General features: G+C 43.3%; 1 protein-coding gene across 5 annotated transcripts in view; it reads left to right on the top strand.

Moving 5' to 3' along the window:
* LOC122089371 (adenylate kinase 5, chloroplastic) overlaps window positions 1-25,690 on the top strand; it is a 129,751-nt gene that overhangs the window by 23,532 nt on the left and 80,529 nt on the right. For all 5 annotated transcript variants that reach the window (XR_006143317.1, XR_006143316.1, XM_042659044.1 and 2 more), the window contains exons 2-3: window positions 17,912-18,011; window positions 18,125-18,259. Coding sequence is in view for 3 of the 5 variants with exons in the window: in XM_042659044.1 (XP_042514978.1) it covers window positions 17,913-18,011; window positions 18,125-18,259 (234 nt within the window). In the remaining 2 variants the exon portion in view is untranslated. The remainder of the gene's footprint in view (window positions 1-17,911; window positions 18,012-18,124; window positions 18,260-25,690) is intronic.

Below are 25,690 nucleotides of genomic sequence, written 5' to 3'. Positions count from 1 at the left end.
TTCTCAAGAGCCATCATTTCCTCTGACATGGCTTGTTTCCACTTAGGATCTAAATGGCCTCAGTAACAGTTTTGGGAATGGAAGCAGAAGAAAGAGCAGCTATAAAAGCATCACCTGTAGGAGAGAGAGCATCATAGGAAACAAATTGGGCTATAGGATTAGTACAAGCTCTCTTACCCTTACGAACAGCAATAGGGAGATCCAACTCTAAATGAGGAGTGGAGATGTTACCTAGCTGAGGAAGCGGAAACTCAGGATGTGGATCCAAAGAGGACTCTTAGCAAGTCTTCTTTGTCCTTGTGTACACAATAACATGTGCCTTCTCTGTACAATGTTCATTCATAGTAGCAACATCATCCACCTCTTTATGTTTACCAATATCAAAGGAAAAAGGAGTAAGAGGCAATGGGGTAAGAAATGGAACGGCATCAGCAGCCTTTTCACCTTCATTTCTATTCTCCCCCTGAAGAGGATGCTGATGAGGTGCAAAGTAAGGGACAAAATTAAGAAAGGTGACTTCTTTGGAAAGAAATCGCTTGCGAGATGAAGGATGATAACACTTGTAGCCTTTGGTGGTGGAAGAATAGCCAAGGAAGAGGCATTTTAGAGCCTTGGGATTAAGTTTGGTGCTGGAAGATTTGTTAACATGCACATAACAAATATAACCAAACACCTTGGGGGGAAGAGGGAAAGCAGAATACTGAGGACATAAGAGTGCAATTGGGTTTTGAGACTCGAGAATTTTGGTAGGCATATGATTGATGAGGAAAGCCGCAGCAAGAACGGTTTCAGATAAAAATATTTTAGGAACATACATACAAAATAAAAGACTTCTACTAACTTCTAACAAATGGTGATTTTTCCGCTCAGCTACCCCATTTTGTTGGGGTGTATCAACACAAGCAAGCTGGTGGATAATACCATTGTCAGTAAAAAAGTCTTATAAACCACCATACATGTACTCCCCCCTTTATCAGATCAAACAATTTTGACCCTGGTTTCAAACTAGGTATGGACCATTTGATAGAAGTTTTTAAAGGCATCATAAACATCACTCTTATGCTTCATAAGAATGGTCCATGTACAACGAGAAAAATCATCCACAAAAGAAACAAAATAGCGATGGCCAAACAGGGAGGTAGTGGGACAAGGTCCCCAAACATCAGCATGCACAATCTGAAAAGGAACAATAGATCTATTACCATGATAAGGATAAGATGAACGACAATGTTTAGCAAAAGTACATGGTTCAAAATGAAATACATGAGTAGAAGAAAAAGATGAAAACAAATGAGGTAACTGTTTCCTCATAACAACAAAAGATGGATGTCCCCAACGCTAATGTCAAAGCATCACAGAGTCTATAGAGCTAGCATCACTACAGCCACATGCATAGGACTGTGGTGTAGGCAAAAAAGGTAAACGGCTCAAGATGGTGTAGGGCATCCTCCTCATGTCCACTACCAATAATCCTCTTCATCCCCAAATCCTGAAAAAGGCAATGAGAAGGAAAAAATGTGATACAACAATTTAGGGTTTTAGTTAAAGTGCTCACAGACAATAGGTTTAAGGTAAGGTTAGGGACATGAAGAACAGAAGCAAGTGAAATGGAATAGGTAATGGGAGTACTGCCTTTACCAGAGATAAAGGAGATAGTACCATTAGCTACTTGGACCTTATCTTTACCATAGCAAATGGAGTATAAGTCATAGTAATGGGACGTACCGGTTATGTGGTCAGTGGCACCAGAGTTGATCCATGACGGGGTTGTGGAAGGTGCAGGGGTGGTGACATGCATAGCAGAAGCTAAGGTGTGAGGTAGACGGGCTATCTAGTTGAGACACTGGGGAAGCACTACAATATCATCCCTAGAGGAGCTGGTATTTATCTGTGCGAGGCCTCTAGTATCAAGATTTGTCCTAGTAGTATGGGCTGTAGACCCTCCTCTGCGGCCACCACGTGTGTCAGTAGATCCACCACATGTACTAGGACGACCATGAACGACCCAACACCTCTCTCGAGTGTGGCTAGGTTTCCCACAATGATCACACTATCGTCTATCTCTGTCATCTCCACGGGAGGGCCCTTGACCTTGGCCGCCTCCACACCAGTCTCTGTGAGTAGTGGAGAAAAGAGAAAAACACTCAAGTGAAGGTGCAGAATCTATGGCACCTCTCCTAGTTTCCTCACTCAGGAGGTAGCTACACACCTCATCAAGTGTAGGTAGGGGTGACCGGCCCAAAATTTGTATCTGGATCTGCTCATATTTCGAATTCAGCCCACTTAAAAGTATCAGAACATGCTCTTTTTCAGGAGATCAGACCATGGCTTCATCATCAAGAATAGTCAAATGAAGATCTCGGTAATGGTCATACTCTTCCCAGAGTCATATAACAGTGTTATAGTAATCAGAAATGGACTTAGTCCTTTGCTTCATGGAGAGTGCCTGCTGAAAAAGCTGGAAGACCTTCACAGAGTCATCTATCCTGTCATAGGTCCTAGAGACACTATCCCAAATCTCTTTGGCAGTTTCCTTCTGTATAAATCTCCTACCTATCTCAGGTTTTATAGAGAAAAGTAGCCAAGTCATGACAGTGGAGTTTGCAGTTTCCCATTTCTGGCACCTGAGGTCTGCGACAGCGGGAGCCTTGATAGCTCTAGTAATATATCCTAGCTTCCCTCTACTCCGCAGGGATAGCTTCAAAGAATGTGACCAATCCAAGTTGTTGGTGCTATCCAACTTCACAAGGGAAATCTGGGTGTTATAATTGTCAAAGACAATCGAATTGCGGTTGGTACTACTCGACCCACCTGATGTAGCTTCCAAAGGTTTCGTGAGATCAGAAATAATGTAAGGATGCTCCTAAACAACACTCCAAGGGGGAATCCAAAGCAAGGGGGAACATCAGCCCCAAAAATGCCTTCTTCTCAGAACTAAAAAAAAAAAAAGTAAGCTAGTAAACCATAGAGATTTGAGGCAAAGCCTATAAAAACCCACTTCAACTATGGAGCTTCTTCATCCAACAACCACATATAAGCATCGTAGGAGAGAGAACATATAACAAACACAACCAAACAACCAAAACACAATCTACTGTCCATTTCAAACCATATAACCTGAAAAAATAGAACCTGGCGATACCTGGCAGCAAATAGAAAATGGAGTAGAACTCTAACAACACACAAAATCAGGGAGCGAGGCTTGGGGAGTCAAATAAAAACCCCTGGGCGATTCTTTTGAGCTATTCCACTGTCCCAACCCAGCATGGATGAGAGAGAAAAAAGAGATCGAACCAGGCAGGGGCGGTAATGTTGTGATGGGCTTCTCCTCTCTGTGTGAGCTCCAAACTGTGTTTGTAGCCTTCAAATCTCCCTCCAAGTGTCTTCAACTTGTTTTCACAACTCCATTAGGCTTTCTTGTATACTTTTTTACATAGTATAGCCTCTAATGGACCCCTCTTTCTTTAAGGTTCTAAGAGAGACTTAAAGAATGGAACAAGAAAAGATTAGTCGACTCTCAAACCTTTGTACACCTCTGATCCCAAGTTAAAAATAAGAAGTACCAAGGTTAGAGATGAGGGAAGAAGATAGAAGAGAGGAAAGAAGAAGGAGAAAAGATGAAAGAAATAGAAGATACGGTGGGAGCAAAAACGTGAATGAGCACTTATTCATCTCACCCATATTAAATTCAAATATTAGTTTAGGGAATTACATATTCCTCCCTTAGGGAGGTGAAAGAGAAATAAGGAAACAAGAGAAATTACATATAAGGACAACTTATCATAAGATAGTTCCTAATGTGCCCCTAATACACAAATTCTAACACTCGCCAAATATAGCCCCTCCTAGTGGTAGAATTTAGATCCTTTGGAACTCGGCTAAGATCCAAATTATAGACATCCCCTCCTCCCTTTAGTACATCCATCTCTCCACCTCTTCCCTCTTGGGCTCCTGCCCCTTCTTCTTCCCCGCCATCTTTGCCCTCAACCACGTGCCCTTACCTTCCAGATTGGTCCCTCCCTTAGGGTTGGGGGAGGGATTTTAATGTTAGGTATGCCCATGAGAAGCGGGGTGGCTCCTCTATTGATTCTACCTTTGTTAACACCTTCAACACTTATACCGAGGACACCAGCCTAAATAACCTTCGATGGTCTGGCCTCAAGTTCTCTTGGCACAATAAGAGAGTGGGTTCCCACCGCATAGCCTGTAAGCTTGATAGGATCTTGGTCAACGAGGCCTGGCTTTCCTCCTTTCCCTCCTCCCATGCCACCTTCGACCATCCCAGCATCTCCGATCACTGCCATATCTCTCTTTATGTTGGTCCCTATCTCTCTTTCGGCCTTAAGCCGTTCAAGTTCTTCAATATGTGAACCCTTCATCCTGATTTCCCTTCCATTGTCTTCTCTACTTAAGAAATTCCCTCCCCCTTCTCCCCTCTCATTGCCTTCGCCCATAAACTCAACAATGTCAAGGCGGCCCTTAAAACTTGGAACGCCTCCTCCTTTGGCAACATCTCATCTCAAGTTGAGCTCTGTAGATCCAAGCTTCTTGCAATCCAAATTCTAAAAAAGAAAGCTTCCTTCTGAAAAAATCCCACATTCAATGGCTTGACCTTGGAGATTCCAACTCCTCCTATTTCATAAACCTCTGACAGCCAGAACCAACTCCAACTCCATCCCCCATCTTCTTGCCCATAGTGGCTCCCTTCTCCGTGAGCCATTGGCTATCAAATCCGAAGCTGTTTCCTACTTCACCAATATCTTCAGCCCCCTCCCTCGCCCACCCCTTTGACCCCCCTTCTCCCCAACAAATTTGTCCTGTCCCACCTCATTTTCTCTCTGCAATCCATTCCCTCCGATTCTGAGGTCCGCTCTGTCATCCATCCATTCCCATAAATCCAGCAGAGCCCTTGGCCCTGATGGCTTTAGTATGGGGTTTTTCTCCACTTGTTAGGACATAGTTGGTCCGGATATCTCCAAGGCCGTCAAAAGTTTCTTCCTTAATCCCTTTGAGATCTGTCCCATTAACCATACCTTCCTCTGCCTCATCCCTAAGAAGGAAGGAGCTTCCTCCATGTCTGACTTTAGACCAATCTCTCTTTGCAACCTCCTTTACAAATTCATTGCCAAGATCCTAGCAAACCGGCTGCATATGGTGTTTGACTTCATTGTCAGCCCCAACGAATCTGCCTTCATTGTGGGGAGAAGCATAACAAATAACATTATTCTTTGCCATGAGATTGTAGAGGGTTTGATAGGAAATCCCACTCCCCTGCTGCCCTTCTCAAGATTGACATCCACAAGGCTTTTGATTCCATTAGATGGGACTTCATCTCCAAAGTCCTCTTGCCATGTCTTTCCCTCCCATCTTCATCAACTGGATTCTCTTTTGTATTGCCTCCCCCAAGTTCTCTGTTCTTATCAATGGTTCCCCAGTCGGGTTCTTCCCCTCCTCGGGTGGGATTAGGCAAGGATGCCCCCTCTCCTCCTTCCTCTTTTTCCTTGCCATGGAAGTCCTTTCTAATCCATCCAATCCCATACGGATAACCTCCTCATTTCGCCCATCCCCAGTGCAAAGCTACTAGCGTCACCCATCTTGTTTTCACTGTTGATCTCATGATCTTCTCTAAAGCTGAACCTGTCTCCATCCAAACTGTCATGGCTGCCCTATCCTCCTTTGAATCTCTATCGGGTCTTTATATCAATCTTCTCAAGTCCTGTCTGTTCCTTGCTGGAGTTTTGGATGCCTCTAAGGCAAGGTTACTCGAGCTTACGAGCTTCCATTGGGCTCCCTTCTTGTCAAATATCTTGGCCTTCCCCTCATCTCCTCCAGATTATTGGCCCACCATTGCACTTCAATGCTCAGTCAAATCCATAAAAGATTGCAGCTCTAGAAAGGCAAGATTCTTTCTTATACGGGGAGGTTGGAACTCATCAGACCTATCTTCCAATCCAGTTACATTTACTGGCTTAGAATATTCCAGCTCCCTAAATTAGTCATCAAGGACATTGAATCCCTATTTTTTTCCTTTCTTTGGAAAGGCTTTGATCAAGCCAAATTTCTTTACCCTCTCTCTGGTTCTTCGTTTGCCTTCCCAAAGCGGAAGGAGGTCTTGGAATCAGAAGAATTAAAGATGCTAATGCTGCTGCCATCCTTAAGCTCATCTGGCGCTTGGTCTCTAAACCTCGAAGCATCTGGGTATCCTAGGTCTACTCCTTCCTTCTCCACAAGGATTCCCTTTGGAGTGTTCCTTCTTCTCCAAAGTCCTCCTGGGTGTGAAGAAACATTCTCCTTCAAATACCCTTGGCGGTCCATACCATTCAGTACTCCATTGGTAATGGATCTTTGACCTCTCTTTGGTTGGATAATTGGAGCCCCTTAGGTATTCTCATCCATCATGTAGGGGCCAGAACAGTCTACTGCTCTCGGCTTCTAGTGGATTCCCATGCTCTGCCATCATCTCCCAGGGTGCTGGTCCCCCTTATGGACATCCCTTCCCTCCTTCCCTTTTGGTCTATCCTCCCCCCTTCCCCCTCCCTCCTCTCCTTATCTATATGACAAAATCTCCTGGTTCCCTTCTTCTACTGGTCTCTTCTCCTCCTCCTCGACATAGAACCTAATTTGCTTCAGGGTTGTTTTGTTCAGATTCCATATTCCCCATCATAGGTTTATAGTCTGGAGTGTGCTCTCCAACTGCCTCCCTACTCAGGGCTTCCTCCAACATCGGCACATTCAGGTTCAAACCTTTTATTGCCTTTGCTGGAATGGCCGTGAAGACGTAAACCACCTATTTTTTGACTGCCCATTCTCTTCCTCTATTTGGAAGCATATCCTTGCCAAGATTTGGCCAGCCCATGTATCTTTACTGGTCTAGTACTTTTGCCCTCCCTGCTTCTGTCATCAAATCCTTTGAGGGTCTCCTTTGATCCTTTCTTTAGAAGGGCTCAGATTCCTCTAAATTCCTAAGACCCCTAAGCTGGGAAAAGGTTTGCCTTCTTAAAGCTGAAGGTGGTCTTGGGATCAGAAGAATCAAAACCACTAATTTTGTTGGTATTCTCAAGCTTATTTGGAAGATTGTGTCCAAGCATAAAAGCATTTGGGTTGACTGGGTTTACTCTGTTTTGCTCAAGTCTAATTCCCTTGGACCACTCCTTCCATTTCTGATGCCTCCTGGATATGGCGAACGATTCTTGATCAAAGACCCATTGCCCTCTCTGCCATCTCTTTTATTATTGGTAATGGACAGTCTGTCTCCCTCTGGAAGGATCCCTGAAATCCTTCTGGAATCCTTTCTCTCCTCATCTCTCCTAGAGTCATCTTCTCTTCTGGCCTTCCTTCAAATGCCTTAGTCTCCTCTATCCTGTCCCCCACTGGCTGGTCCCCTCCGTCCTCCCCCCCTTAACCTTTGGTCCTCCCTCCCCCCTCTTCCTCCTAGTCACAGAGGAAGAGATGAGGAGTAAATCTGGCTCCCCTCCTCTAATGGAACCTTTTCTTCCGCCTCCGTTTAGCCTTTTATCCGAATCCCTTCCTCGGTAGTTCCGTGGCATAAGAGTTAGAATGTAAGGTTTGTGATTAACAAGGGAGAAAGAGAGAAAGAGGAAGAAGAAGAAGAAGAGTTGGAGAGGAAGAAGATGGAGAAGAAGAAGAAGAATGGTAGAATGTGTGTTGTGAGTTAAGTCTCACTAACACCAATATATTACTTCACTAATATATTTACATGATATTACATATACCTCCCTAAGGAGGGAAATGCAAATAAAACATATACCGACAAATTACTAAACTGCCCTTAAGAACATAACTAATATCTCTAACACTCCTCAAGCTGGAGAATAAATATCATGCATTCTCAGCTTGTATAATAGAGAACTGAACTGATGATGGAGAAGATCCTTTGTGAAGATATCAGCCAGCTGATCTCCAGTCCTAACAAAAGGTGTGTATATGTAACCAGTGTCAATCTTCTCTTTAATGAAGTGTTTGTCCACCTCTATATGCTTTGTTCTGCCATGCTGCACTAGATTGTGGACTATACTTATGGCAGCCTTATTATGACAATAAAGCCTCATAGGTGCCTCAGTATCAAATCCCAACTCTTGGACCAGCCTTCTCAACCAGAGGAGTTCACACACTCCATGAGCCATGGCTCTAAATTCTGCCTCTGCACTAGATCAAACCACCACAACTTGTTTCTTGCTCCGCCATGTAACTAGGTTTCCACTTACAAATGTGCAATAACCTGAAGTAGATCTCCTATCAATGACTGAGCTAGCCCAATCTGCATTAGTGAAGCCTTTTATCCTCATGTGGTTATGCTTGGCAAAAAGTAGTCCTTTTCCTGGAGAGGACTTCAAGTACCGGAGAATGTGGTAAACCGCATCCAAGTGCCCACTTGTGGGAGCATGCATGCACTGACTCACCATCCCCACTGCATAAGTAATGTCTGGACGAGTCAAGGACAAATAAATGAGCTTCCCAACCAGCCTTTGATATTTCCCTACATCAACAAGAGAAGGGCCAGCATCTTCTCCCAGCTTATGATTCTGCCAATAGGGGAACTTGCAGGCTGCCCTATTTCTTTCGAAAGGTTTAGGATAAACTTCCTTTGATATATGTTTATGCCCTTCTTAGATCTAAACAATTCAATCCCCAGGAAATATTTTAAGGGTCCGAGGTCCTTAATCTCAAACTGTTGGGCTAAGTAGTTCTTCAGATTGGCTATCTCAGTCCTGTCATCACCAGTTACCACAATGTCATCCACATAGACAATCAAGGCTGTAATGGTGCCATTACCACACTTAGTAAACAAAGTGTGGTTAGCCTAACTTTGGGAATAACCATTCTTCAGGATAGCTTGTCTGAACCTTTCAAACCAGGCCTTTGGAGACTGTTTAAGGCCATACAGGGCCTTCTTGGGAAGACACACTTTTCCTACAGTAGAAGGGATCTTAACGCCAGGAGGAGTTTGCAGATACACCTCCTCTTCTAATTGCCATACAAAAAGGCATTCTTCACATCCAATTGATACAATAGCCAATCCTTGTTTGCTGCCAAAGACAAAAGGACCCTTATAGTGTTATGCTTGGCCACAAGAGCAAATGTCTCCTGGTAGTCATTCCCATACACTTAACTGTATCCTTTCGCCACCAGTCTTGCTTTGTACCTCTCAATAGTACCATCTGACCGGTACTTAATTGTGTAGACCCACTTGCATCCAATTGGAGTTTTCCCCCTTGGAAGGTCAACCAATTTCCAGGTACAATTTTTTTCAAGGGCCTTCATTTCTTCAGTCATGGCTTGCTTCCACTTAGGGTCAAACATAGCTTGAGAGACATTCTAGGGAATAGAAGCAGATGAGAGAGCAATGGTGAATGCAACACCTGTAGGAGAGAGAGAGTCATAGGAAACAAATTAGTACAACCTCTCTTTCTCTTCTTAATCATAATAGGAAGATCTAACTCTGATGAGGAAGAAAAGATATTACCTGATTGAAGAGGGTGGATCTTAGGATTTGGATTCAAAGAGGACTCTTGGCAGGTCTTTTTGTTCCTCCTTGTGTACACAATGGTCTCCTTTTCATTTCCTGAACCTGAACCACCTCTTGAATGATCACCAACATCAATAATATCCATCTCTTTGTGTTTTCCAATGTCAAGCATAAAAGGAGAGATAGGCAATGGGGAAATAAAAGGAATCTCATCAGTAGCCTTTTCACCTCCATTATGCTCCCCCTGAAAAGGATGCTGAGAAGAGGCAAAAAAGGGTGCAGACTCAAGGAAGGTGACATCTTTAGAGAGAAGCCTTCGTCTGGAAGAAGGATGATAGCAGTTGTATCCCTTAGTAGTGGAGTAGCCAAGAAAGATGTATTTAAAGGCCTTAGGGTCCAATTTAGTCTGTGAAGACTTATTAACATGGACATAACATATACACCCAAACACTTTGGGGGGATGGGAGAAAGAAGCGGAATGAGGAGACAAGATGTCCAAGGGAGTTTTGGAACCAAGGAGTTGTGTTGGCATACAACTGATCAAATAAGCAGCAGTAAGGAGAGCATCAGACCAAAAAGTTTTTAGAACATGCATGCCAAAGAGAAGACTCCTACTGACCTCTAATAAATGGTGGTTTTTTCTCTCAGCTACCCCATTTTGTGGGGTGTGTCAACATAAGCTAGCTGATGAATAATGCCATGATCAGTAAAAAAGTCTTGAAGACCACGATACATATACTTCCCTCCTTTGTCAGAACGAACAAAATTTATTTTGGTATCAAACTGTGTACATACCATATGATAAAAATTTTTAAAGGTATCATACACATCACTCTTGTACTTTATCAGAACAGTCCAAGTAGCATGAGAAAAGTCAACAAATGAAATAAAGTAACGAAAACCAAGTAGAGAAGTAGTAGTAGAAGGTCTCCAAACATCAGAGTGCATAATATGAAAAGGAACAGTAGATCTATTACCATGATAAGGATAAGAAGAACGACAATGTTTGGCAAAAATACATGGTTCACAATGAAAAACATGGGAACTAGGAAAAGAAGTAAATAAATTAGATAACTGTTTCCTCATAACAACAAAAGATGGATGTCCTAAACGTTGGTGCCACAACATAACAGAATCCACAGAACTGCAATCAGTATGTCCACACACATAAGACTGAGCTATAGCCAAAAGAGGTGATTGTGGATCAAGTATGTAGAGTCCTTTCTCTTTACGCCCACTGCCAATAGTCCTCTTAGTCACCAAATCCTGAAAGAGAAAATGAGAAGGGAAAAAAGTGACAACGAATCAAGGATTTTGTCAAATGACTCACAGATAAGAGATTACGGGTAAGGTCAGGAACATGAAGCATAGAATCAAGTGAAATGGAAGAAGTAATAGGGATGCTACCTTTACCAGAAATGGATGAAAGGGAGCCATCAGCAACCCTGACCTTATCTCTACCGAAACAAATAGAGTATGTATCATAATAATAGGATGTACCAGTCATATGATCCGTAGCATCAGAATCAATAACCCAAGATGGTATTGTGGAAGAGGCAGATGAGGAAACCTGTAAGGCGGAAGCTAAGGAATCTGGCACTGTAGGGGCAGATGATGAGCCTCCCAGCTGAGACATAACCCTGCGGAATGCTACAATATCCTCCCTAGTAAGGGAACTGTGTTCTGCCTATGGTCTAGGAGCAGACCCTGTAGTAGCATGCTCGGCCTCAACACTGTGGGCTTTAGCTCCCCCACTACGTCCACCACGAGCACCACTAGAACCACCACGCATGCCAGGAGGTCGACCATGAAGAACCCAGCATCTCTCTTTGGTTTGCCCAGACTTCCCACAATGATCACAACGTCTATCATCGCCACGAGGTGGGCCTTGACCTCGGCCACCACCACGCCAATCTCTCTGAGAGCCAGTAGTAAGAGCTGACCACTCAAGGGAAGGAGCATGCTCCATGGCCACCCGCCTGGTCTCCTCACTTTGCAATTAGCTACACACTTCATCAAGAGATGGAAGTGGAGACCGGCCCAATGTCTGTATCCGGATAGGCTCATACTCAGGATTCAACCCACCAAGCAAAATAAGAACCCGTTCTTTCTAAAGTGTCCGGTAAACCTTAGCTTCATCCTCAGGGTTAGATAGTTGGAGGTCCTTGTCGTGATCATATTCCTCCCAGAGACTAATGACAATGTTATAGTACTCAGAAATGGTCCTAGCCCCTTGCTTCATGCCAATGACTTTCTGGAGTAGTTGATAAACTTTGGCCGAGTCACCCACACAGGCAAAGGTCGTAGTAACACTGTCCCAAATATCCTTGGCAGTTTCTTTCCTCATAAACCTTCTTTCAATCTCAGGTTTCATGGAAAAAAACAGCCATATCATAACAGTGGAGTTTTCGGTCTCCCATTTTGGATATGTCGGGTCATCTTGTGGAGGAGCCTTAATGGTACTTGTAATATACCCTAACTTTCCCCTACTTCGCAAGGAAAGCTTTACAGAATGACCCCAATCCAAATAGTTGGTGTTGTCCAACTTCACAATAGAGATCTGAGTATGTGGGTTATCAAAAACCATAGGAGTAGGAGGAGCACTACTTGATACACTGGCTGAAACATCACCAAAGAGGGCTCCTAGTCCACTATCTTCAGACATGTTGTGGATAAGGAGTCACAAACACAATGGGGAGTACACACTCTACCCAAAAAAAAATCCTTCCCAGATACTTAGAGACAAATCCCACAAGGAAGAAACATAATAACAAAGGAAAGAAATGAGATCAAGGCATACTAATAGCAGCAAAACAGATCATACCACTTCATAATACCCCAACAAAACATTTCACAATCCAATAGGGCTGAAGTCCATTATAAATACAACTTCAGAAGCCAACAGAGAAGAAAAACAGGGGAGGTGGTACCTATAAATCAGTAGGAAAAGAGGTTGTGACCTCACACCTCTTTCTCTTTAGGACCGAGAGCCTGGGGGCCTTGTAAAGGACCCTTGGGCGATTCAAATGAGGTATAAACCACCTCCAAAGGTGGCAGGATGAGAGAGAAAGAAGGTTCTCAAGAACAGGGGGCAATAATCATGGATTGCCCAGAAAATGACTCTAAAAGCTCCTCAACAGCTTTATTCCTTCTAAAACCTCTTCAAGGGTTTGCTTTGACATTCTTTCAAGCTCATCTCATAAAAAACTTCAAGTCTTCTCACATAATGATCTCTTCCTTGGAACTCTTTTGTAACCTAGACTCTCAAACCAAGATCTTAAACTCTGATACCAAGTTAGAATGTCAGGTTTGTGATTAATAAGGGAGAAAGAGAGAGAGAGAGAGAGAGAGAGAGAGGAAGAAGAAGAAGAAAGAGTTGGAGAGGAAGAAGATGGAGAAGAAGAGGAAGAATGGTAGAATGTGCGTTGAGTTAAGTCTCACTAACACCAATATATTACTTTACTAATAGATTTACATGATATTACACATACCTCCCTAAGGAGGGAAATGCAAATAAAATATATAATGACAAATTACTAAACTGCCCTTAGGAACATAACTAATATCTCCAACAATAAGGTGGTTTGGTTCAAAGGCCACATCCCCCGCCATAGCTTCACTCTATGCGATGTCTGTCCAATTGCCTTCCCACTCAATCTTTTCTCATTCACTGTCACATCCTAGCCAACCCTGCTTGCTACCTCTGTCCCCTGGCTATAGAGGACATCCCCCACCTCTTCTTCTCCTGCCCCTTCTCTTCCCTCATCTGGAAAGCTGTCCTTTCCAAATGCTGGCCGATCAGAAGAACCATTCTCCATTTTGATAGGGAATGGAACTGGATTGATATGACCTTCTCTGGTTCCTCTATTAGTGACTCTGTTGGCAAACTGGCTTTTTGTGCTACTGTTAACCGCCTCTGGATGGAATGTGACATCCATAGATGGACTTCCAAATCCTATCCTCCTGATATGATTTGGAAAGCTATCTACTTTGATGTTACGTCCAAAGCTTTATCCCTCCACCCCCTGTCCACAACACCTCCAGAAATTCCCACATCATTGCTTCCTGGAACCTCTAGGTTGATTTCATCCATCCCACTTGATGGCATTCTGGATTTTGGCTCTCTCACCCCCCCTTTTGTTGGCCATTGCTGGTGAATTTTGATTTTGTAATAGTTTTTTTAGTTTTGCTTTTGTGATTGGCTTTAGGCCTTTTTGATTTCTCTTGTTGGCTTAGGCCTCCCCTTCCCCTCTTTCCCTTGGATATTCTTCTCCTCTTGGTAATGAATTATTTATTCATCCAAAAAAAGAAAAAAAAGATTTGGCCAGCCAGAAGACACCCCCTCCCCCTCCAGAGAGAATGGATATGGATCGACATTGTCCTATGCTGGTAGATCGATTTGTGACTCCGCCGGAAAGCTTGCCTTTTGTGCCACCATCAACCACATTTAGATGGAGAGAAATCTTTGCAGATGGTCCTCCAACTCTAGATCTTTTGATTCAATTTGGAAGGCCATCTATTTTGATGTCTCCTCCAAGTTTACCCGCGCTCCTCACAGTTCAGTTTCAGACACCCTCAGGAACAGACTTATTGTTGATTCTTGAGGCCTTCCCCTTTCTATTCTATCTCCCCCTTGCCATTTAATGGTTTGTTCTCCCCCTGCCTAGTGCAGCCCTTGCCTTCTTAGGCTTTGTATATTCCCCCCCTTTTTCTCCCTGTTTTATATATTCATTTACCCACCAAAAAATAAATAAATGAAGACACTTGCATAATGATTTGTGCCATGACCAGCTATATAACGCATGGACGTATATAAGATTTTATTTGGATGAATAAATAATTCATTGCCGAGAAGAAGAATATACAAGGAGGGAAGAGGGGGGAGAGGCCTTAGCCAACTAACAAAACACAGGTCGGAGGCTAACAAACAAAATAAAGGCCGAAGGCCAAAGCAAGGAAAAGGAAACAACAAAATGTGCAAGCTCAAACAACAGAAAGGCTACAAAGAGGAGGGGGAAGAGTGCCAGGGCCGAGACCGGGAATCCATCAAGTGGGGGGATAAAGTCAACCTGTAGGTTCCAAGAGGCAATAATGAGAGAATTTCTTGGTGTATATGGGACTGGGCTGGTATGAAGGAATGAAGCTTTAGACGTGACATCGAAGTAGATAGCTTTCCAAATCTTATCTGGAGAACGGGATTTGAAAGTCCATCTAAAGATGTTGCACTCCATCTACAGGTGGTTAATGGTGGCGGCAAAGGCTAATTTCCCAATGGAATCACAAATGGAGGAACCAGAGAAGGTCATATCTATCCAGTTCCACTCCCTGTGAAAAAGAAGAATGGATCTTCTAGACGGCCAGCATTTGGACAGGACATTAGACCATATAAGGGAGGAAAAGGGGCAAGAGAAGAAGAGGTGGGGGATATCCTCAATTCCTAAGGGGTAGAGGCAATAGGCAGGGTTGGCTGGGATATGACGATAGATGAGGATTAATTGGGTGGGAAGGTAGTTTGAAAGGCATCGCGAGAGGGTGAAACTGTGGTGGGGAATATGCCCTTTAAACCAAACAACCTTGTGCCAAGGGACAACCGAGGAGGGGGTTCGGATGAAAGACCAGGCGGAGGCAAAAGAGAAAACACCATTTAAGGAGGGAAGCCAGATGCATTTGTCAACCCTTCCTCTATGGCCAGGGGAAGGGGGGAGGGAGGTCCATAGGTAAAAAAGGGGAGGAGGAGAGGTGGGAGGGGGCCAGCCGGTGGGGGAGAGGATAGAGGAGACTAAGACATTGGAAGAGAGGCCCGAAGAGTATAGAGGATGCCTGCAGGATGCCATGGGTCCTTCCATAAGGAGATGGATTGGCCATTACCAATCTTAAAGGAGATGGCAGAGTGGGCTAGGGTCTATGGTCAAGGATCTTGCGCCAAATCTAGGAAGCATCAGAGATGGAGGGAGCAGTCCAAAGGGAGTTGGATTTGAGAAGACCAGAGTAAATCCAGTCCACCCATATACTCTTATGTTTGGACACAATTTTCCAAATAAGCTTGAGGATTCCAACAGAGTTGGTGGTTTTGATTCTTCTAATCCATAGACCACCTTCGGCTTTAGGGAGGCAAACCTTTTCCCAGCTTAAGTGTCTGAGGAATTTAGAGGAATCGGTTCCCTTCTAGAGAAAAGATCAAAGGATGCCTCAAAGGTCTTAATGATAGAGCCAGGAAGGGCAAAGATGCCTGACCAGAACAGGTACATAGATTGGAGGACTGATCTAATCAAAGTCAGGCAGCCAGCATAGGAAAGAAGTATACCTTTCCAAAGTTGAAGCCTTTTCCTAAGATCATCCAGTATAGGAGCACAGTGGTGGGCAGATAGCCTGGAGGAAATTAGGGGAAGGCCTAAATACTTGACAGGCAGGGAGCCAATAGGGATACCTGCAAGCTCAGAGAGAGAGTCACAGACCTCAGAAGAGACCCCAGAAATGAAGATGTTGGATTTGAGGAGGTTAATGCTTAGCCCCGAGAAGGATTCAAATGATTGGAGAGTGGACATGATGGTGGAGATGGAAGAGAATTAGCCTTGGAGAAGATCATAATGTCGTCAGCAAAGGCCAGGTGGGAGAGGAGGGATTTGCATTTTGGGATGGGGGAGATGAGATGAAGGTCAGTAATAGATTGGATAGAGAGGGAGAGGACTTCCAAAGATAGGGAGAAAAGCAAGGGAGAGAGGGGGCAGCCTTGGCGAATGCCCTGGCCCAAGGGAAAGTATCCAGCAGGGCTCCCATTTACCAGAATAGAGAACCGGGGGGAGGAGATGCAAGCATGGATCCAATAGACAAAAGATGGTGGGAAGGCCATCTGAAGCAACAAATTAGAGATGAACTCCTAGCTGATGGTGTCAAAGGCTTTACGGATGTCAATCCTGAGGAGGGCCGCAGGGGCATGATTCTTTCGGTCAAAACCATGGACAATCTCGTGACAGAGGATGATGTTATCCGAGATGCTTCTACCGGCAATAAAGGCCGATTGATTGGGATTGACAAGGGAATCAATGACTCTTTGAATCCTGTTGGCAAGGATTTTGGCAATGAATTTATAAAGGAGATTGCTGAGAGATATGGGCCTGAAGTCATTAATAGAAACCGCACCCTTCTTCTCGGGAATGAGGCATAAGAAGGTGTGGTTAATTCCTTTAACTTGGTTCGGGTTGTAGAAGAAGCTGCGAACCGCAGAAACAAGGTCATATCTTATGGTTCTCCAACAGGCAGAGAAGAAACCCACGCTGAAGCCATTAGGGCCCGAGGCTTTATTTGATTTGTGAGAGAGGATGGAAGAAATGATTTCCTCCTCACAAGGGATGGATTGGAGGAAATAAGTGAGATCTTTAGGAACAAACTTGTTGAGGAGATCATGAGGGATGGGGGTTGGGGCAGTGGGGGAGGGGCTGAAGAGTCTCTGAAAGTGAGAGGCAGCTTCAAGCTTGATGAGAACAAGGGAAACTAAGTCAATCCCAGAGGAGGAGGTAAGCATTGGGATGGAATTGGCATTCTTCCTAGCTTTGAGGGAGCGATGGAAATAAGCCGAATTAGAATCACCCAAGTCAAGCCATTTGATACGGGATTTTTGACGAAGGAAGCTCTCTTCCTGGTCAAGGAGCTGAGAGAGAGCGGAAGCAGCCGTTTTCTCTTCCCCGGCAAGGGTAGGGTTGAAGGGGTCATGATGAAGCCTGACTTGGACAGAGTGGAGATTGTCCCGACCAACAGAAACTTGAGAGGAGATATTCCCAAAGCTAGCGGAGTTCTAGAGCTTTAGGGCAATTTTCACACTCTTGAGCTTATTGGCGAACACAATGAGAGGGGAAGAGGAGTCAGAGGTGTGGCTATTCCAAACATTATGGACAAGAGAATGGAAGTCAGGTGGGAGATCCACATGTCAAAGAACTTGAAAGGCTTAGGCCCAAAGGAGCGGAAAGGAAGAATATGAATTGAGATGGGGCTTATGAATTGAGATGTATATAGGATTGATTATACAGATAACTGACTTCCATCATCACTAAACAGGATTAGAAAGGTCTTGATCAAGCAAGGAGGGTTGTGGACGATCTCCTACATGTTCTTTGCAGTGAATTGGTTTTCTTTTTGGGTATATGTTGCATCAATTTATTGATTTTAATGCCTTTCTAGCATGGTGATCAGTTTTATCTTTCACTGATGTCCCATGCTGATGTCATGCTTTCTTTCATCTGTTTAATACATTAGCAGAGCCATCATTTTCCCCCTTATTTAATCAAATTTTTGTATTGACTGTTACTATATGATCACTCTTAGTTGTTCAGTATGGATTGGTGCACATTGTACATTACCAAAGCCATAATTCCTTATTCGATCAAATCCTTTTTACTGTCATTACATAACTCTTCCTCGGTTGTGCAGTATGGGTTGGTTCACATTTCAACTGGAGATCTTCTTCGAGCTCAAGTATCATCTGGCACAGAGATTGGAAACAAAGCAAAAGAATATATGGAGAGTGGATGTCTGGTTCCCGATGAAATTGTCATAGCTGTATTGCATACTTTTAATACCTTGAGAATTATGGTTTTGTTTTTCTTTTCTGGGAAATCACTAAAATGACTATCTGTCTCATAGATGGTGAGATCTCGATTATCACATGTAGATGCACAAGAAAAAGGGTGGCTTCTTGATGGGTACCCACGGAGTTCCACCCAAGCACAAAGTCTGGAACAAATGAATATTAGACCAGACATATACATCGTTTTAGATGTATGTAATTTCTCTCATATTGATACTCTTTGTTGTTAGTTGTGCAATAATTGATCTGAAATAATACAAAACATATTGCTTAGAACACATTAAATTTATTTGTGGAAATGTGAAAAGTTTCTCTATACCATTTATCCTCCCCACAAGGTATTCTTATTTTCTTGTGAAACAAGTGGTGTTGTTGTGTCAAGTTTTCTAATTACAAACTATCATGTAACAATCTGGACTATTGAATATCCATTTGAAATTGAAACAGAACATCTGGTTTCATTGTCTTAATAAGGGAATTTGTGTTTAGCATGGAAATCATATTCGTAATTTCTCTAATTAATTTTATCCAAAATTATCATTTCTGTATGTTTTTACGAGAATCCAACAGTTCTCTCTATATCTTGATCCCATCACCTTTCCCCCAGTCAGTTGAACCTAAATTCCTTGGCACCGTAGTTTCTAGCTGAATATGATGATGATTTTCTTTTCTTTGTTGATAGCATTGTGATACACAGTTACACATGGTATCTCCTCAAGAAAATTTGAGAAAGATAAATGAATAGGATGACCAGCAAATGGGGATTTGGACCTTAACGTGACAGAAAATGAAAAGGCTATAAATGATTGATTATGAACAATGAAAATCTCATTACACAACAATGTACAGTTGTACTAGTTCATGTTACCGATAAAGAATCCTTTCAAGCTGAGTAATAATTGTGGAGTAGATATTTGAAGTTGAAGTCTTAACTATAGTTAACTGTGACGAACATTGTAGGACCAAATGGTAGCACCCAAGGGGGGTGAATAGCTGGCTGTACTTTTTTGATGACTGATCTTTCTTGCAAAATGTAACAAACTGATAAAACAAGTAGCCCAAGAACAAATAAGGAGATATAGAGGGAGAAAGATAGAGAAAGGCAATAACACAAATGGCTTAGAGTGGTTTGGATCACCTTGATCCTACCTCCACTACCCTGGCCACCTAGACCCAGGATTTCCAGCTAAGTTACATGGACAAAGGATTTCCTTAAAACAGAAAAATACATCCACTCAGCAGAACACATCGGCTCACAAGTACACAAAGTACCAAACGAGCTACACAAGTTCAAACAGGTAATGGCTTCTCACTCAAGCCAGAAAATTGTACCAGTTAAGCTCAAGCTGATTCTCACAAGATCACAGCCCTTTTCATAAATTAATATTATTGTTTTCAGTTCAATTATTGTGTTCTTGGTTTTGTATCGATCTCAAGTGACTCAGCCTTTATATAGGCGACAAACTAGTTTGGAAAATATTAAGCTCAAAATGATTGGAAATATTAAGCTCATTTTAAAATAATTTAAAACCTTTTTTGTCTCCCAAAAATCAACTTTGTTTTCCAAGAAAAACTAGCTTTTGTAGGTCCTCAATATCAGTGAAAACATTAGAGTTGCCACCCAATCAGTTAGAGTCCAAGTGGAGTCATAATGATGGTCAACATGTTCAAAATCCATTACCGTGGAACATTAAATGCTCCTCTCGTAGAAGTCCACGTGACCCCCACAGAAGTATGTGGAACAGGGACTTAGAAACCTTAGTCGTAAGTTTCACGGATGCAGATCACGGAAGTCTATCAACACGTCCGTGGATTGATTCCATTAAGCATGGTTGTCCATCCAAGATGACTTACTCTGACTTTGATATTTCTCTTTAAGCTCGAAAGTCCGTGAACAGTATACTGACTTTTTTTCTAAGTCAAACCTCCTAGTTTATTGGATATGTTCATTTAGGTCTTTATATGACTTTTAATTAGCCTTTTATCATCTTGTGGACATCAACACTAGGATTACATGAATATGGAAATATAAAACAAATTCCATGTCTTGAAAGATCTTCCATCAAGGAAGTCTGTCGACAATAGTACTTTCTTCAATCAACGTGCCATTTCTTCCATCAATAGTTCCACCTCAAAGACCGGGGTTTCATCATTTTCTTAGCACATAAACAAACATGTTAGAACACCCAAACACACACCACATAAGGTTTTCATATCCAAAACACAATTATGCCCAAAACCTTCTATGTTCAATAAACATGTTAAGAAAATCAGAACGTACACATGGATAAGAACAACTAGGAGGATGAAGATCTGTCCACTAGGGGTGGAGACTTGTTAAGACATGAAATGTCTACTGGAGGTACAAACTTGAGTTCAAACCATTTTAGACATGTTTATACAAAGGAGGTACATCTTTCGTACCACTTGTAGTTCGGCTAACTGATTCCTTGAAATGCAAGCCTAACTTGTGGAAGCCCCAGATATTTGGAAAATAAATTGATATTGATGCCACTAATCTTTGCTTAAACCTATCTTCAGCAACAGAGAAAATGCTAATCTAATGCCTTCCAAAGAGAAAGAAAAGGTAACAACTAATAAAATTCATATAGTGGTGAAAGACAGGTTGTGAGAAGATGGTGATGAAGGAAAAATGAGAAGCTGAAAGGGAAGGATTTGTTTTGTATTTCGCTTCAAGCCTTTCTTAGAAGGACTTGTTCCCTCACATATCACTCATAGTGATTGTATCTTTGTGATCTAGGACCTTTTTGGATCCTAAATTCATCAAGGAATCAAATTTTTTTTTTTTTGGGGGGGGGGGGGTGAATAATAAATTCATTACCAAGAGAAATAAAAGAGGGAATATACAAGCCCAAGGGCCAGAACTAAAAGAAAAACGAAGAACAAAAAGAAAAGAACAAGAGGGTAAGTAAGCCCTATAATATAAGAGGGGGTAGGAGAATAGCTAGGGGCTGACCCTAGGAAATAGCAATAAGCCTGTTCCTTAGGGTGTCTCTCAGGGGGTGGGAGGGGACATGCTGAGCTTGGAACTAACATCAAAGAAGATGGCATTCCAAATCTTATCCAAAGAGCAGGAGTTGGAAGTCCATCTATGAAGGTTGCGTTCCTATCTAGATATGGTTGATGGTAGCACAGAAGGCGAGCTTTCTAATAGTATCACAAATAATCGATCCAGAAAAAGTCATATCAACCCAAATCTATTCCTTAGGGAGGGAAAGTGGACGTCTCCTTTTAGGCCAGTAATGACTACAGACTCTTTTCCAGATTGGGAATAGAAGGGGAAACTGCTGAAGAGATGATTCGGGTCTTCAAAACCATTCCAACAAAGAAAATAGGCGGGGGAAACCTAAATATGACAGGAGAGGAGGAAGGCTTGGGAAGGGAGACAGTTGGAGAGGGATTTTCAGGTGGTGAAGTTGTGCCGAGGAATATAGACATTAAACCACATAATCTTTCTCTAGGGGATGAAGGGATCACATGGGGGGCGGACGACGTTCCAGGCCGAAGAGGATCTAAAGATATCAGAAGGAATCGATGTATTATCTCCATGTATTTCCTCTTTTTTTTTTCTTGGTGAATAAGAAATTCAATCCAAGAAAGAAAAAGGGGGGGGGAATATACAGCCCCGAAGGGAGAAAACAAAAAAGAAATAAAACCATCAAAACGATGCTACATACCCAAAGGGCTGGGGGGAGGAATCAAAATGGTAGGGGAAAGGCCCTAAGAGGAGACAATATGATTGTTTCTAGGGGAGCTAGCAATGGGGAGGGGGGAAGATAAGGGAGAGTTCGGAGACCTCGAAGTAGATGGCATTCCAAATCTTGTCGAAAGATCGAGAATTGGAGGTCCATCTAAGAAGATTGCACTCCATCCAAATGTATGGTGGCCCCAAAGGCTAATTTCCCTACAGTGTCACAGATGGTCTTACTAGCATAGGTCATGTCAATCCAAATCAATTCTCTTGAGAGTGGGAGAGGGGTTCTTCTAGAGGGCCAACAGAAGGCTAAGACTCTTCTCCAGATGGTGGAGGAAAAAGGGCTAGCAAAGAAAAGGTGGTTGGTATCTTCAATTCCATTTCAACAAGCGCAATAAGCAGAGGAGTCGGGGATGTGGTGGTGAATGAGAAAGGATTGAGTGGGTAGGTAATTGGAAGGGCTTGCCAAATGGTGAAGTTGGCGAGGGATATGGAACCTAAACAAGATAATGTTAGAGAAAACACTAAGAAAATACGAAAAATAAATAGACAATAGATCTGCACAACACAAAGATTTAACGAGGTTCACACACTAGTGTGGTGTGCTACGTCCTCGGGCGAAGAAGAAAATATTTCACTATGTAGAAGAGAGATTACACCCAAGCAGTGGCGAGAAAACACGCTTTGAAACCCTAGCCCCCCAAAATACAATGACTTTCTCAATAAGACAATAATACATTATATACTTCAAGTCGCAGGTCTACCCATCGGGTCGCAGTCAATCCAGTCGAACCATACCGAGGGGGCTACGCCCCCGCACCCCTATACGAGATCAGTGCTGGGCTCCGGGCTTGGGCCTATTAGTCTAACCCCACTGCTTCCATCACAGATCTCAGAAAACTTCCCATTCAGGTCGCCACCAAAATATGTCGGAGGGGGTCAATCTTCAAAATGGGTCAAGAATTCGAGACAAACTTAACAGATAATTTTGTGCCAAGAAGAGGTGATACTAGGGGTTCTCACGAGATGCCATGCGAAGGAGAAGTTTCCAGAGGTGGAAGGGGTCGATATGCTTTGGTCCTCCCTGGGTGAGGAGGGGAGGGGGAGGGAGGACCAAATAAAAGACATGGAGTTGAGGCCAGGAGGAGGGGCCCAAACACCATTCACAATGATGGAGGAGACAGGAGTATCTTTGGCAAGACTAAAGGGGTAGATAAATCTATGCCCTATTTTAGAGAGAACACTGGGGTGCCAATTGTCAAGCTAGAGGGAGGTGGAGAGACCATTTTTGATCTTATAGCGGATGTTGTCTATGGCAAGAGGTCTAGCCTGAAGGATATTGCATTAGATCCATGAGGCATTTGAAGGAATAGGGGTGGTCATGAAGAGTCCTTCCAAAGAAGGGAGGAGTAGACCCAGGTAACCCAAATGCTCTTCTGTTTGGAAGCAAGCTTCAGATTAGCTTGATGCTTGCAGAGTTGGCGTCTTTGATCCTTCTAAGATCAAGCCCTCCCTCAACTTTGGGGAGGCAAACAGAGGACCAGGAGATGGGATGAAGAAATTTGGTTATTTTCGCACCTTTCCAGAGGAAGGAGTAAAAAAGGAATTCTATAGCCTTAATTGGAGCTTTGGGGAGGGCAAAAATACCAAACCAAGTAAATGTAAGAAGATTGGAGGACAGACCTAATAAGCTACAACCTGCTAGCATAGAATAAGAGCTTGCCTTTCCAGAGTTGGAGCCTTTTGTGTATGTTGTCAAGCATGGGAGTGTAGTGATGGGCAGTAGGTCTGGAGGAAATAAGGGGGTGGCCCAAATGTTTGACAGGGAGGGATCCTAGAGAGAAACCAGTAAGCTAGAGAAGACGAGATTTGGTGGCATTCGAAACCCCAGAGACAAAGATACTGGACTTAAGGAGATTGATACAGAGTTCAGAAAGGGATTTGAAGGATCAGATGGAGGAGAGGATGGTTTGAATGGAAAGCGTGTCAGCTTTGGAGAAGATTATGAGGTCATCAGCAAAGGCAAGGTGAGTGAGCTTGAGAGATTTGCACTTAGGGATGGGGGAAATGAGAAGGTCATCAGTATTAGATTGGGAAGTCGGGAAAGGACTTCTAAAGCCAAACAAAAGAGAAGGGGGAGAGAGGGAGCCTTGACGAATACTAGAGGAGGAGCCAAAACAGCCAGCAGGGGATCCATTCACTAGGTCAGAGAATTTGGTGGTGGAGTTACAAGAGAAGATCCAGTTCAAAAGATAGGGGAAAGGACATGGCTACACATGACCTTGGAGACGAAGTCCCATCTGATTGAGTTAAAGGTTTTATGGACGTGGATTTTGAGGAGGGTAGAAAGAGAATTAGAGTTACGGCCGAAGCCTCGCACAATCTCATGATAAAGGATGATGTTGTCCGCGATGCTGCGCCCAGCTATAAAAGTTGATTGATTGGGACTGACAAGAGAATCAATAACTAGTTGGATTTGGGAAGCCAGGATCTTGGGAAAAAACTTATAGAGGAGATTGCATTGGGAAATAGGATTGAAGTCTGACATGGAGGAAGCACCATCATTTTTGGGGAAGAGATAGAGAAAGGTTTGGTTCACTCTTTGGATTTGGGAGGGGTTAAGGATTAAACTCTTGATGGTTGAGATGCGATATTTCCCAATGTTCCCCTAGCAAGAGGAGAAGAAGCCCATACTAAAACCGTAAAGGCTAAGAGCCTTGCTGAGTTTGTGGGAGTTGACAGCAGAGAGGATCTCTGTGTCAGAAGGGATGGCAAGGTGGGGGAGAAGGTGGCTGGAGATGAATTTATTGAGTAAGATGGGAGGATTAGGGTCGAGGGAGATCTAAGGGGTGGGGGTGGGGGTTGAAGATGTTAAAGAAGAAGGAGACAACCTTAGCCTTGATGTCATCAGGGTTCTTAAGAATATCCTCATTGGAGGATAGGAGACGGGGTATGGAGCTGAAATTGGTTCCGGCTTTGAGGGATTTGTGGAAGTAAGCATAATTAGAGTCGCCATGCTCCAACCACTTGATACAGGATTTTTTCTTGAGGAAGCTTTCTTCTTGAGCAAGGAGGGTGGAAAGCTAATGGGAGAGGGATTTTTATTCCTATGCAAGGGAGGGATTGTGGATGTCCGAATGGAGGCGGGATTGAACAGTGGCAAGTTGGTCTCTACAAGAGTAGAACCAGGAAGAGGAGTAGACCCAGGAAGAGATGTTTCCAAATGTGGAAGTGTTCCAAGCTTTGAGAGAAGATTTGGTATTCTTGAGTTTGCGGGCAAAGGAAATGGGGGGGAGGAGAAGGATTGAACATGGATGTCTCAGGCTTGTTGAACATTGGGAAGAAAGGTCAGATGGGAAATTCACATGTTGAAGAATTTAAAGGGATTGAATCCGAAGGAGATATAAGGTTGGACAAACAGAGGGGTGGGACTATGGTCAAAGATAGAGGGGAGGTCAAAGTTGGCATGAGAGGAAGGGAAGCTGGTAAGCCAAGCTTCATTGATAATGACCCTGTCAAGCTTGCAAGTAATTCTATCAATGCCAGCTCCTTTGTTTTGCCAGGTGTATTTAAGGCTAGACCACCTTAAATCATCAAGGCCGATGTTTTCTAAGCTAGAGCTGAAGGTATCCACAGAGGAGGGGTCTATAGGGTTGCCACCCATCTTGACGCAGAGCTAAGCCCAGAGATCATCACTGGCTCCAGGCTAGAGGAGCCAAAGATGGATTTTGACCCTATTTTGGAGTACACGGTAGAAGCCATGAAAAGGCAGGAACACCCGAAACAACTACGGAGATCAGTGAGGCTAAGGGCAGGGAAGGTCCAGTCCAAATATGGGCTAAATCGGAGCTGATTTGGTGGCCCAAATCTGGGCCGCGATTTCTGGCCCAGTCCAGTGCTAAAATAG

The sequence above is a fragment of the Macadamia integrifolia genome, chromosome 9, assembly GCF_013358625.1.
Source record: "Macadamia integrifolia cultivar HAES 741 chromosome 9, SCU_Mint_v3, whole genome shotgun sequence".
In the NCBI taxonomy this organism is placed as follows: Eukaryota; Viridiplantae; Streptophyta; class Magnoliopsida; order Proteales; family Proteaceae; genus Macadamia; species Macadamia integrifolia.
Note: the sequence above shows the minus strand (reverse complement) of the source record. Positions and strands in the feature narration are given on the sequence as shown.